The following is a 13,966-nucleotide window of genomic DNA, read 5'->3' as shown; positions in this document are numbered from 1 at the left end:
AATCACATCTCTCTCTGGCAGTCTGAGGGCGATTCTGGCTTTAGTAAATACCAGGAGAACAGTACCGGCCTGCCTGCACTGTGCCAGGTGTAGGTGGGATAAAGCTATGGGGTGTTTCTCTGGGGCTGCCTTGAGCCTACCCCACAAAATCAGTTTTAATGCTTCACCTTACAAACACATTTTAGATAATGCTGTGCTTCCAACTTTGTGGGAACCGTTTGGGGAAGGCCCGTTTTTTTTTTGGTTTTTTTTGTTCCAGTATGACCGTTCCCCAGTGCAAAAAGCAAGGTCCATAAAGGCAAAGCTGGATGAGTTTGGTGTGGAAGAACCTGAATGACCCACACAGAGCCCTGACCTCAACCCAAATGAACACTTTTAGGATAAATTAGAACAGACTGCGAGCCAGGGCCTCTTACAAACATCAGTGTCTGATCTCAAAAATGCTCTTTTGGATGAAGAGGCAAAATTCCCACAGACCCACTCCAAAATCTCATAGAAAGCTTTCCTAGAAGAGTGGAAGCTGTTATAGCTGCAAAGGGGGGACAACTTCACATTAATGCCCATGGATTTAGAATGGGATGTCATTACAGCTCCTGTAGGTGTGTTGTCCCAGTACTTTTGTCCACATAGTGTATATGTAAGTAGAAGAATCCCTCCCTATAAGGTGGAGACAATAACAAAACTCCTGTCATTTATTTTAAGTCATGTTAAATTTGGCTTCTTGGCCTTTTTACAGAAAAGAAGAGTTCTTTTGCGATGAGAGCGATAACTCATCACTGCAGGCAAAAGTGCTAATGGATTTAGCACAGTGAGTGCCTCCACAGTGGAGAGCATTTGCATGCTGGAGTGAATTGTAGTTTTAGTAGCATCTACTGTAGTCTTATATTCTCCACACTCCCACCTTTCAGTACACACACACACACACCAAAAAAAAAAAAAAAAAAAAACCCCAGATCATAGTAAATATATTTAAAGTTATCTTTTAAACATCATTAAAATGTAATCTTGTGTTGATCCATTTTCTTCCAATTCAGAGTCTTGAGGAGGCTGGAGTCTGTTCCAGCTGTCAGGGCGTGAGGTGGGGTACACCCTGGACTAGATTATGAACAGTCTGTGACAATGTAGTTATAGTCTGTATATATATTTTTTAATGTAATCTGGGTTGATTGTATTAATCTTTCATAATCTCCTTACACATTCCCAATGACTCCTAACCAGTTACCAAACCCTGATCACACAGTGCAGTCATAGTGTCACAGTGTAGCATCATACAGTTCATCTTACTGTATTTATTTACAGACCACTGGAACAGTTTTCCCAAGAAAATTGTCAGTAAGGGTTACTTCTGTCTCTCCTGCCTCACTGTTTCATCATTTTGCTCTTTTTTCTCATGTTTTGGGATTTTGTGTACATGCATCATAGAAGTATAGAGAAGAAGCAGAAGTAGAGGGAGTGTGTGTCATGCTGTGAAATTAAGCCTTTGCCTTTTTCTTTCTAGGAAAAAAAATCATATACCATAAGACAATTAAAAAACATGTTATTAAACAATGATCTTAATCTTATTGTAACTTAATCCTCAAGTTCAGATTAAAAGTACATCTCAGTGCGTCAGTATGCTGCTATTTAGTACTATTTAGTACTGAACACAGTACAGCTGCGGCTGATGGAAATGCCATTAGGTTTTTAGAGAAGTCATAAAAGAATACTGGACAATCTGAATTTTTTATGTGATGATGGCACTTTATGGAAAGTAAAGAGATAAATGAAATAATCATAGTTGTCTGTCTGTAGGTGGCATGAGTTTGTGTGCAAATCAATCTGATAGTGCTTGAGGCATTTCTCTGTATATGAATCTCATGGTGGTACTGAGTTTATCTCATAGGAAACATCTCAGTCCGGACCATTGTCCTCTCATCTGAAGGTCATGGTCCAGTCCCAGGATCTGGATGTGAACCCCAAATCAAAATGTGATTGAAGTGGTCAGCATTACAAAAGCACTGTGTAAATACCAGTACAATCACCCACAGTCACTCCACTAGCAGCCCCCCCCCCCCCCCCCCCCAAAAAAAAAAAACCCCTAAAACCTAACAGAAAATTTTGAAGTTACAAAACGATCGAGTAAACATCTTGTACTAACTCTAACAGAAGCTGACTCAGTGTCCATAACTCTTTAAAGCTGTTATGCTGTAACTTTCACATCAAAGCCATCTGTAATTTAAATGTTCAAACTGGTAACTTCTTTGTAAGGCCTGCCAGCTAAATGTAGGAGTAGTGCAGAGTGGCTTCGCTGTGTTGTGTCAGATTCAAGCACTCTCAGAAGTGCTCTCCAGCTGCGTTCAGCACAGGCACTCTATTTATAAAAAGTGCATTCAGGCGTGGGAGGAGAGCATTATGCTGTGTCAATATTTCAGATGGTATAAACCTCGACGATGTGTTACTCAAGTAAGTGAGTAAAGTGGAGATGCCTGTGTGTCTGGCTACACACAAGGACATGCACGCACATAGTGGCCTGGCCTATAATCGTCCCTATTTAAAATGCTAATTTCCTCTCTCCCGCAGGTGCATCACTGTGTTTGAAACTAAATTGCTCGTCATAGCAGGTCAATCTGAGCCTAATGAATTCAGCTGTTCTCCCATTACGCTTATTGATGCTGAATGGCGGACAACAGGTGCGCCGAGTACTCAAGGGTTTGAAAGCAAAGCCTGCAGTCTCTTCTTGCTTTCTCAGTGGGTGCAGATGAAGTTCCACATCAGCCTGTGAATATTTAAGCATTTGGCTTGAATGATGTTTGACCAGGGAACATCTCCATTACAGGGGATATTTTACTCAGTAGTGATCATTTGCTCACTGACACCAAACCAGCAATCGGACTAAATCACCAGTCCCCCAGCAGCTCCACATCAGCACCTTTCTGACTTTAAGGAGAAACACTGAACAGGAGCTGCACTTACTTCATTTATGGGGATTTATGACATACTTTGCTCCGTGCATGTGCGTGAAAATCGATTTAATTATGCAGGATTACAGTCGTACAGTTCAGAAGCAATGTTGCTTCAGGATCTAGCTAATTTACATAAAAAATAATTCACAACACACCGACACATACACAAGTACTTACAGTGTGTGCATTGTATTCCTATAATATGTCATGCAGAATGCAAAACACCAGATTTAAGAAAGTAGGTGTTAAATATAACATACAACTGTATCCCACCTAATGCTTTAGGCAATAATTCTGTGCTTTATGAGGGTTTACTTCCAGGTTAAAGCACCTGTGCACAATGAAACTCAGTAGACACAGGCTGTTCTTTCTGTTTAGAGTTGATGCTGACATAAATTCTGTCACTTAAGCTTTAGACCTAGAAAAATGTTCTCCCTGTCAGTTCAAACCCATGTTGTTGCATCCACAGACTCCTCAAAGGGTAAAAACAGTTAATGATAACTAAGAGTGAGCTCAACTGTTTTCCAGTGCCAAGCAATACAACAAACTGGGAGGAGAGAAAGCAACAAGAGTGTGGACACAGGAGGGCATAATGGAGAACTGATCAAACATTTACCACTGCTTTTTCCACAACCCCACCCCCACACCCCCAATAAATAAAAAAAATAATATTTGGCAAATCTAGGAAGAGAAAACAGAAGAAGAGGAATATAAATATTGCTCCTTGGATTTCAGAGAGGCGCAGTAAGAGGCCTCTCTCAGAAGTGGCAGATTTAGAGTTCATCAGCAGCTGTGATGTAATACTTAATGCATGGCTATAAATTAGCTTATATAGTCATAGGACCATGTGAGCCATTAAGAGAGAGCAGCAGACCAGGCATGTGAAGCATAGGTCTCATAGGTCTCATTGTAATAATACAATAGTAAGCAGGAAGGAAGGAGCAAGAATCCCTGCAACAAAGAATGGGTGCAGTCTTCCTTCCTTCCCACAAACAAGGAATCAGTCACTGTTCTTGGATGTGAAGTGAACCATGTCACAGTCAAAGTCACTTAAATCACATTTCTTCCTCATTTGATGCTTGGTTTGAACTTCAGCAGGTCATCTCCATACAAGAAGGTGAACAAGTCTACCTATAACAGTGGCCAGTGAGTGTAAGTGATTATGGCTCATAGAGCTAAGATTATGCAATCACCAGAAATAGGAAAAAGTGGCTTTGACTTCATCGTTACTGGCAAGAGTTTAAAAAAAGCCCTGACCCAGACCTTAAAGCAGAACTGGAAAACAAGGAGAATAAGAAACAGCCCACTCTTCCTTTTGCAAATGTTGAATCCATAACCAATAAAAAGCTCCCATTTCTATCTCTAATTTAAAAATACATTTAGGGTTTCTGCTACAGAGTTGATCTGATATGACCAGCAGCTTATGCTGACAGCTTATTATAGCTGTATATGGGCTGCTGAGTAATGGACATTATTGAGTCTTTCTGTTTTATGCGTGCTTCTACGCCACTAAATTTTATCTACATTTTTTTCCCATCAGTGTTACTAGTAGCCAAAGTGGGTTCATACAAGATTTATAAAGGCTACTTTTACCAGAAGTAAAGCGCTGCTGTGTGTACTCTGAAAAGACATAACCATTTATGTTCTTTATGGTGTAAATGATAACTATCCTGTTTTTTTGTGAAGCTGCATTCCTATGTTGTGGTTCAAAGGCTGAAATATATCACAGTCTCAGGGAAATGAAGTTAATCTAAAACTGTGGATTATGTAAGGGGAATCTTAGCTTGGGCTAATCCTCTCCTGTCTGTCTGCTATGCTGTTGCAGTGATGGCGTTATTGTGGAGATGATGGGCTCTCAGGTGAACGTTGTTATGTTGTTCTCCAAAAAGAAACAGGACTGTTGCAGTTGCAACATCTTTAGCCTTAGATATCCAACAATATTCCATTTTTTAAAACTGTTTACATAAAATGCAGAAATGAGCACGTTCGTTAATGATGGGATACATATGATTCGTTGCTTTCTGAGTAGCTCTGATGTTTTAAGTAACACTTGTGTTGAGTGTTTTGTGGTTGTGCAGAGAAGGTGTATTTCTTGTCTTATTGCCTGGTGGTGTCTGATAATGAAATAACTGCGCCTTGCTCACCTCCACTCTCTGTCTCTGTCAGTTCCCTTCTTCCCTTGCTGACCACTCCCTGTCCACATCCATCGGACCGCACCGACACAACCAACAACTGACTCCCTGCAGGGGGAATTCTGAGGCGGAGGACTAGTTAATTATGCTAAGCCAAGAAACTGATAAGGAGGCAGTTTTAAATTTTTTAAAACCTCTGGAAACACACACATACACATCGTGGCAGTGCGGCTTAAAGAGAGGCAGACCCATTGAGAAAAAAATGAGACTGTTTCATCAGAATATGCAAATACAGGATGTGCAGGAAACAGAGAAGAAAGATCTTATAGTTAAGATCTTTCCCTTTTCTCATAAATTTTAACCTCTGTTATTTAAAGACTCTGTGCTTCCATTTTCTACCTCAATTCCAAAGTACCATCAAAAACATTCAATTTAAAATTCCACTAAATTGTCTGGATGCTGGTCCCCCCCCCCGCTCGGCTTTCAGTTCCTCCTCTGTTGCTGGTGCTCTGCTGGCCTTTCCCCTCTCCTCTTGTTAGCTGATGTCTGTGGGCGGATAAAACTGCTTCACTGATCCACAACTTGTGAACTACCACTCATTTTCTTTCCCTTTTTTCTCCTCTTTTACATCTCTGCCCAAAACCATCTCAGATGAAGATCATTTGTGCAGCAAACACATTAAATTACAGCCCAGAGTTTTTCCATCTTTGGACTTTAGAGGATTTTTAGAGGAGCAGCATCCAGTATACTTTTGGCATCGTCTCTCCTTGCAGATGGATTCTAAAGTGATTTTATTGGTTTTAAAGCCTCCACTTTGTTCCAAAACTCTTCAGCGCACTGTTTACAAAAACTGAGAATCTCAGTGTTTCAGATTTTTGTTGACTGCTTTTGTGTGTGTTGGTGTGAATCTTAAAAAAAAAAAAACACTATTGTTTTTCTATTTTTCCAACAGTTCTGTAGTTCTGCAACAACGTAGGGACCATGAGAGCCTGATGGTGCAGCTCTGCCTGCAGTTCTGCCTGCCAACACGATCTGCAATGTGGATTCCTGCAGGATACTGAACAGAGAGAGAGAGCTTGATCATCGGGAGTATCTCCCTCCTGCTCACTTGTCTTTTTGCTTCATTTCAGACATGCTCTGCTCCAGATATTGGTGTTTTGCCAGCTGCAGTGAGGTGAAGCATACTGCTCACCTCGAAGGACTCAGAAACCCGCAAACCCTGTGAGCCCCGAGAGAGTTGGTTTCTCACATTTTTTTTCTGAAGAAAATCATCTCTCCACCTCATTAGAATGAGCACCGGGGTTCAAGACTAACGGAGGATGGAAGGAAAGAAGACAAAAAAGCTAGAAGAGCATCATTCTTGGTGTATAAATTTGTGCCAAATATATTTCCTGTGCTAAACATCTGCAAAATGTGCCTCATTTCAGTAGAGTCAAATTTAAGTTATGTAACTTTGCTTCACTGACTTTACCAGTAACCTATTTTCTAGAGATTCAAAAAAAATCTAAATCATTAATAAAATGATGCTATTTGTATGTTTGCAGTTGTTGATAGAAGCTCACAGCATGCTGGGCGAAGAAATGAAGAGTTCACTAACACACTGAAAAAGTGACACAGAGAAAGTGAGAAAAAGAAAAAAGGGAGAGTGAGGTGGGATGGGATGGAGCAACAGCGGCGGGGGGGGGGGAAAGGAGAGATAGAGTATATGTGGGAGTATAATTAACTCCGTGGTCTGGCTCTCTGCAGGCCTGCGGCATACTGCTCTGAAATGCTGATTCAGTACACAGATAGACAGAATAGCATGGGGGGGGGGGGGGGGGGGGGGGTGAGGAGAGGGACGCAATGAGAACGAAAGAGAGTGAGGGAGATGTGGATGGGGTGTTGCATTGAGCATAAAATAGGAAATTAGGCAATAGATGGCTCAGTGGAGTATAAAGTCACAAATAATGAAAGTAAACAGCAAAGGCAGAGAGAGTACAGCCGCTTAAATAAGAGTCATACATTCACAGTCAGAGTTTCACTGAGCTGTGTGCAAATGTATACTTCACAATGTGAGGCAGGTTATCTGCAGTCAGCACTTGACTTCATGAACATTTGCAGATGCTTCAGAAACAGCAGCACAAACCCTCAGCCTCACAACAACAGCGACACCTAGAGGTGTAAGTGCAAATGTGACCTGGACTGAACTGCTGCTGACACAGGGCTGATGCAGTTAACCCCTCGGTGCCCACTGGAGCCTGTTGTACTGATCCCACATAAAAAAATAGATATAAGCAGATAAACTTGACAAAATGAGAATTCGCTGGAACACAGTACCATGTTGGTTTGGTGACCCAGTGCCAATACGTTTAGTCACAGTTAAAGGTAGTCAGTCTGTCACCAGGCAGGGGGGCAGAGGCTGCTCACATCTATAATGCATCAGTCTGAGTGTCAGGTAAACTAGAGACAAGGGTAATACAATGGCGACAATGAATGATGGCGAGAGATGACTGGATGGGTTTCTTTGGTTGTTTTTAACAAAAAAAATTATTTCTGACTTAGTGCTGCAATATTCGTTGTTGAAATAGAATCATATTTCAGCAGTGGAGGTTCATTCAGTTTGAACTATAAAACTCAAATAATTCAAAGCAATAACAAACTGCTGGTATAAGAATCAGCACCTCTAAGTCTGAGGCCATGGTCCTCAGCTGGAAAAGGGTGGAGTGCCCACTCCGGCTCAGGGGTGAGTTGCTGCCCCAGGTAGAGAAGTTCAAGTATTTCAGGGTCTTGTTCACAAGTGACGGGAGAAGGGAGCAGGAGACTGACAGGTGGATTGGTGCTGTGTCTGCACTGATGCGGACCGGTCTGTCATTGTGGAGAGGGAGCTGAGTGTGAAAGTAAAGCTGTACCGGTCAGTCTACGTCACTATCCTCACCTATGGTCACGAACTTCTGGTAGTGACCTAAAGAACGAAATCGTGGACACAAGCGGCAGAAATGAGCTTCCTCCGAAGGTTGGTTGGCATGTCCTACTGGGAGGAGGCCCCCAGGGCAGACCCAGGACACACTGGAGAGATTATATCTCTCAGGTGGCCTGGGAATGCCTTGAGGTCCTCCTGGATGAACTGGAGGAGGCGGCTGGGGAGAGGAAGGTTTGGGCTTCTCTACTTAGGCTGCTGCCCCCACAACCCGGCCCCAGATAAGCGGAAGAAAATGGATGGATAGCAAACTTGTTCTGATTATTGAAGAAACATGCTCCTGTAACAAATACACTGTTTTGGGAAACAAGTACAGATGTGTTTAATATTGGCAGCACCAATCAGAGCAGTCCCAAAGCCCTGGACTCAGACTGAATGCCTGCACTGCACACATGAACTGATTCCCTGGATTCAGAGGGAAGTCTGGATTTGTTTGTGATATTTCCTTACAGACATCAAAACAATGTCTCCCTTTTCTTAATTTCAGTCTGATGTTTTTTGTAATTTAGGAGCCATTTTACATTGTTTTTGCTATTTTAATATTGGAAATATTGTCATATGTTATTTAATATTTGTATTTAAATGTATACTTTATTACTTTATTTGATTTGACATTAGTTTTATCATATTTACCAACACAATTTTATTCATTTAAGCAATTTGTTACATATTTGTTCTGTTTAACTTAATTTTTTAGATTGTTTTAACTGCTGTAAGAAAATAATTTCCAAGTATAAGACAAGTATATCTTGCCTTATACAGTGGAGGAAATAATTATCTAAGTCTTAAGTCTCTAATTTTTTATGGTAGTTTCATTTTAATGGAGAGAGACAGAATATCAACCAATGATACAGAAAAAATAACACATTACATAAAAGTTATGAATTGATTTGCACGTCATGGAGTGAAATAAGTATTTGATCCCAAGCAAAACATGACTTAGTACTTGGTGGAGAAACCCTCGTTGGCAAGCACAACAGCATCGCTGTAAAATCAAACAAAAATGTAGTGAAGAAAAACAAAAAATGAGTGTTCTTTTTTGTGATGACGGCACGTACATGCAAATGTAAACGTGGTGGTGATACATGGCTTCTTGAATATCCAACACGAATCCAAAATGTGAAACAAAATATTCCTGTTGCTATTTGGACATCTACATTCTGATAGGATACAACAAAAACTAAACTAACTAACTTCTCTTTTGATGAAGAGGACACATGTCCACTCAACACTATGAGCTATTTTCTGATAACAGAAGGCATAGGGGTGCTGTGAGGAAGCTTTCTGTAGTGTTAAACTTTAAAAAACACAGAATTGAAGTATTCAAGTACTGGAAAAGTAGCTTTCAGTTAAAAAAAAAAAAAATCACGCTTAAAAGAACAGCTTTGGTCTCATTTTTTAATTTAAAAAAATGTTCGACCAACTAAAATTGTTGAAAAACAGGAGAGGTTTGTACTCAGAAAGGATGGGCAGTACTTCCATAATTCACCCATGTCCAGTCTCTTGACTCTCTGTGTCCAAGGTGGGATCAGGTTGGTCACTGTCACTTGGCAGATAGCCCCAAGTCCTGAGCAGAGTCAGACGCTGAGCAGGGGGAGTGGAGAAGTAGTCCCTCTGTTTCTGAGAGTAGGTCTGGACTGGGCTGATAATGTCTCGGTAAGTCCAGTCCTGATGGCGCAGAATGGTGAGAACATTCAGTTATACACTAATCTAGCACACCGAAACATGGTCCAAACTTTCCAAAGTGTGGAAAAACTAAAACTCAGCTTTAAAAAAATAACCAAAGACTCAAAAATTAAAATGAATATTTTTTTGCATGCGTCAGTATGAATCTCATTGGTTGATAACATCAAACACAAAATCTTGCAGGCTATAACTGATCATTTAATTACATACTAAAAATGAAAACTATATTATTTGTACAGATGTGAATATTTTTGCTTTCTTTTGGTTTAAATAAAACCACCATCATGAAATATGAGACAGTACAACAACATGAGTTCATCTCACCCCTACAGTGCAGACAGACTAACCAGACAACTGAAAGCTTCTCAGACAGGATCCCAGAGGACAACAAGACCTCCATCACAGGGGTGATGTGTTGTCTAAAGGTTATCTGCCTGAAGATTTTGGCAAGAAACAGTGTGGTGGTGTCTATTTATGGCGTGTGTACCACAGGTTTTATGATTAAAAGAGGTTACCTGCCAGTGAAAGTTAAAAGCCTCCAGCAGCTTTATCCTGCCCTCTCTGGACGGCACACTGTCAGGAGGAACAGGCTGCACCAGCTCAAAGCCCGCCGTGATATCTCCAAACAGCAACAGAGCTCTGATGGCAAACCAGCCACCAAACCTTGGATGCACACACACTCCAAACATTTTCTGCAAGCAAGTAAAAAGATCCAAGGGTCACACCAGACAAGAAAGGTAAAGGATGCCTTTTAAAATGTACCAACATAGCAATCACGAATATGATTACTTTTTCAGCCCAGGGCTGGTCTGTGACATCGGCCTTTTGGTAGTAAAAAGCTGCTCCAGATACGTGAGCTGCAGTCTGGGCCAAGAACTTGGGTTTCCTGCTGGGCAGCAGCTCATAGTCATACCTCACATCCACCTTCTGACCTGGAAAACACTGCAGGGCAGGATCGGGTAAAAAAAAAAACATTTAAATGTGACAGAAAAGGTCATGAATATGATTATAGTTGCAATCTAAATATAGTTAGCCAACATGATGATGATGTGAGACTGTCAGAGGCTTTAAGGTTTATGCCACAGCTGCCCCAAATTAACAGCATTGGTAATTACCAAAATTATTTTTTATGTTTCTGCGATGGTTAATCCATCGGTACGCACAAGTTCTTTAATCAGAATGATATTTTTAATGCTAAAATGTAACTATTGTTGTTACCCTTCTCCCTCGTGGGTGACTGCTCAATAGGTTCATGTCCATCATTGCACAGAGTTGTTCATTAGTCCAATGAGCTCATCAAACATGTGACTTTTCATATCTAGTATGGCCAGGCAAAGCTAAACGAGGCACGTAAGCATGACTGGCTGGAAACTAACTGAGACTGAATATATAGAAGAATTCAATGATGAAGGAGTGACCTAGATATTTAGTATGTGAGTTGTTTTTTTAAATTTTTTTTTATTTCATATAACTCAGAAATCAGAACAAAATATTGGAAATGAAATAATGGCATACAGAGACCCATTTTCAGAAACCATCACTTCTGTGTGTCAGTGACATGTGATAAGACCCTTTGATAAAAATTTTTTAAAAAATCTAATTATATTAGCACAACTGAAAAATGTAAAAAAAAAAACAAAAAAAAAAAACAGATGGCAACAAATCTGAATAATGAGTGTCTCAAAATGGCATCAGCCATACTACCAGTTCCAGATCAGAGATAACCAGGTATGAAATCTTTGCCTACTGACCAATCAGTTCTCTGTGTGCAGAGACAGTAGCAGGGTCTAAAGGTTTTTTAATAGCATCTAAAGTCTTTGTGTTTCCCTGATGAGATACCCTGGGTATACTGAACGCTGTAGTTTAGGCCTCAGGATGCTGGCCTTCAAGGCAAAATTGCAAAGAAAGTCAATAAAGGAGAAAATGAATATGGGGGGGGAAAAACACAAGCATTTGAGAGAGTATTTTAATTTTATATTCAACTTGTGTTTTGTGAAATTTGTGTTTGGTTGATTCTTTCCTTGTTATATCAGTGCTTCTTGGCAATAAATCTTATATGTTGGAAAGCTCGTTTATTTCCCCTTAAATGGAGCCACATTTATAAGGAAAATGCATTTGTGGGTTGAGCAGCAGAGTTGAATGTGTGGGTTGTGCCCATGAAAAACTTGCCAAATCTTCCCTGCCAATGCCAAACAGCTTTTTTGATTATTGACTCTTGTATTGAGCTTCTGGTACCCCGAGGGCTGGCAAACAGGCTTGTCATCATTGGAGGCAATCTCAATGCAGAGAGATATCGAGATGTGACAATGCCATAGATCCCACAGTGGCGATCCCATATCACCACAGTCTGGGACCTAACTCTATCCTCCACGATGACAACACTCACCCCTATCAGATTGGGGATTATCAGAGACTACCTCCAGAATTTGGGAGTGGAGAGGATGGAATGGCCGGCCAGCAGTCCTGACCTCAACCCCACTGAACACTTGGGTGTGCTGTTTGTGCCAGAGTGACCAACACAACCATATTGGCTGACTTGCGACAAATGCTGGTTGAAGAATGTGGTGCCAGCCCACAGCAGTGTGTGACCAAGCTGGTGACCAGCATGAGGAGGAGGTACCAGGTTGTTGTGTAAAATTTCACTTCAGTTCAGTCTAGTTTCCAGAGTGAGTGTGTTCAGTTTAGATTTTGCTGTAATAAAATTTTCAGTTTAATTTTTATTAGTTTCAGTGTTACTTTTAGTTTTTCTTGTAATGGGTGCCATTTAAAAACAGTACAATATCATAATACAACAAAACAAACACTTGGCACAGTCACAAACATCCAGGTTTTGATAAACGTGCGCACCTGGGACCTGTACTACAAAGTAAGCGCAGCATACCCAGGGTATCTTTCAGTTACCTGAATTCGTTTACCTTAACACTGGCAATCAGGGTGGTTATCACTAATTAACCCAGGGTTTATCAATCCAGCTATGAGCATGTTCACACGTAAGGAGTGGTGTTGCCAGCATGTGACCAATCACAAACACGGATAAGTGTGCTGGCAGCTGCAGTGTAGAAGCTATGGAAAAGCTATCCACGCACAGTAGTCCAAGGGATCCTCCGGGAATGCAAATGCAATTTTTCAGAGAACTGATGGGTCATCACACCTGTTGATCTCTAATCTGGAACATAACCTGCTCCAGAGTAGGTTAGGGCTACAGCATATTTTACCATGGCGAGGAACCTTGGTGAGCGTTAACCCTAAAGTTACCTATATAAGTCCAGACTCTGCTTTGTAGTACAGGCCTCAGTGCCTTCTTATGTATCAATAAATATGGACAAATAAAAAAAAAAAAAAGCAAACTAAAACTAGATATTTCCTGTATATTTTATTTTAGTTAGTTTAATGAATACACTATATTATTCTATTTTTTTTTCTTTGGTATTTTTGGTTAACTTCATATTTTTTCACTTAGTCTCAAGTTTTTGTTAAAACAATCTTCTCACTGCTCCTCTCCACCTTCCCCCTCACCTGTGAGACAGCAGAGGTGACGCATTGTTTAACACACTGGTCTATGGGGTCAGAAAGCCCCTGGTAACACCTTTGCTCCAGGAAGGGCAGGAAGGCTTGTTCAAACATGGCAGGAGTGCTGAGGACCACCACAGCCAGGGTGTCATCGGGGTAAGACAGGTGCAGAGTGGGAGGCAGCACAGAGTTATACCAGCCAATCTGTAAACAGGGAGCACCAGATGCATATGTACAGATAAACATATACAGGTCATTCCACCTCAAAGCATCACATTTTTAGAACATTTCCGCTCAACCATGTTTGATTTGCCTGAAAAGTTTTGATTCGAGATGTAATAATCTATACACATACCCATAAGGGCAAGAAACAGTACGTAAGTAAATATGAAGTATCCCGCCACCTCTTCAATTTATACTTATTGTAGCCTGTCTAACAATTTATATGAACTGAAAATAGAAAAGATTTAATCGGCCCATGTAAATAAAATATTTATACGCTAGGAACTGGTTTTCTCAACTCCTCACTTGCCAGTCCTGGTCAGAAGTCAATTGTAATCCAGAAGGCACTCTTCGTGGAAAAACTACACACTCCGAAGAAAAACGGTGTCATTATACCTTTAACGGGTACACTTCAAATCCCAGTTTTGTTAAACGGTCATTTAACAGTCCTATTACACTTTCCACGTTTAAGTTGGAAGCCGCCATTGCTGCGTATCAACACTGAGCTTTGCATTGTG

The 13,966-nt window shown here is 40.8% G+C and overlaps 1 protein-coding gene across 1 annotated transcript; it reads right to left on the bottom strand.

The window, feature by feature from the left end:
- Nucleotides 1–8,886: 8,886 nt before the first annotated feature.
- On the bottom strand, nucleotides 8,887–13,961 carry mmachc (metabolism of cobalamin associated C). The gene is made up of 5 exons (XM_030728113.1): nucleotides 13,845–13,961; nucleotides 13,233–13,430; nucleotides 10,506–10,658; nucleotides 10,232–10,408; nucleotides 8,887–9,698 (listed from the first exon to the last, which is right to left on the bottom strand). The coding sequence occupies exons 1-5, from the start codon at nucleotides 13,932–13,934 to the stop codon at nucleotides 9,516–9,518; spliced, it is 801 nt and encodes a 266-aa protein (XP_030583973.1). The 5' UTR covers nucleotides 13,935–13,961; the 3' UTR covers nucleotides 8,887–9,515.
- Nucleotides 13,962–13,966: the final 5 nt, after the last annotated feature.

This window comes from Archocentrus centrarchus, chromosome 4 (genome assembly GCF_007364275.1).
Source record: "Archocentrus centrarchus isolate MPI-CPG fArcCen1 chromosome 4, fArcCen1, whole genome shotgun sequence".
NCBI lineage: Eukaryota > Metazoa > Chordata > Actinopteri > Cichliformes > Cichlidae > Archocentrus > Archocentrus centrarchus.
This window is presented reverse-complemented; position numbering and strand designations above follow the sequence as displayed.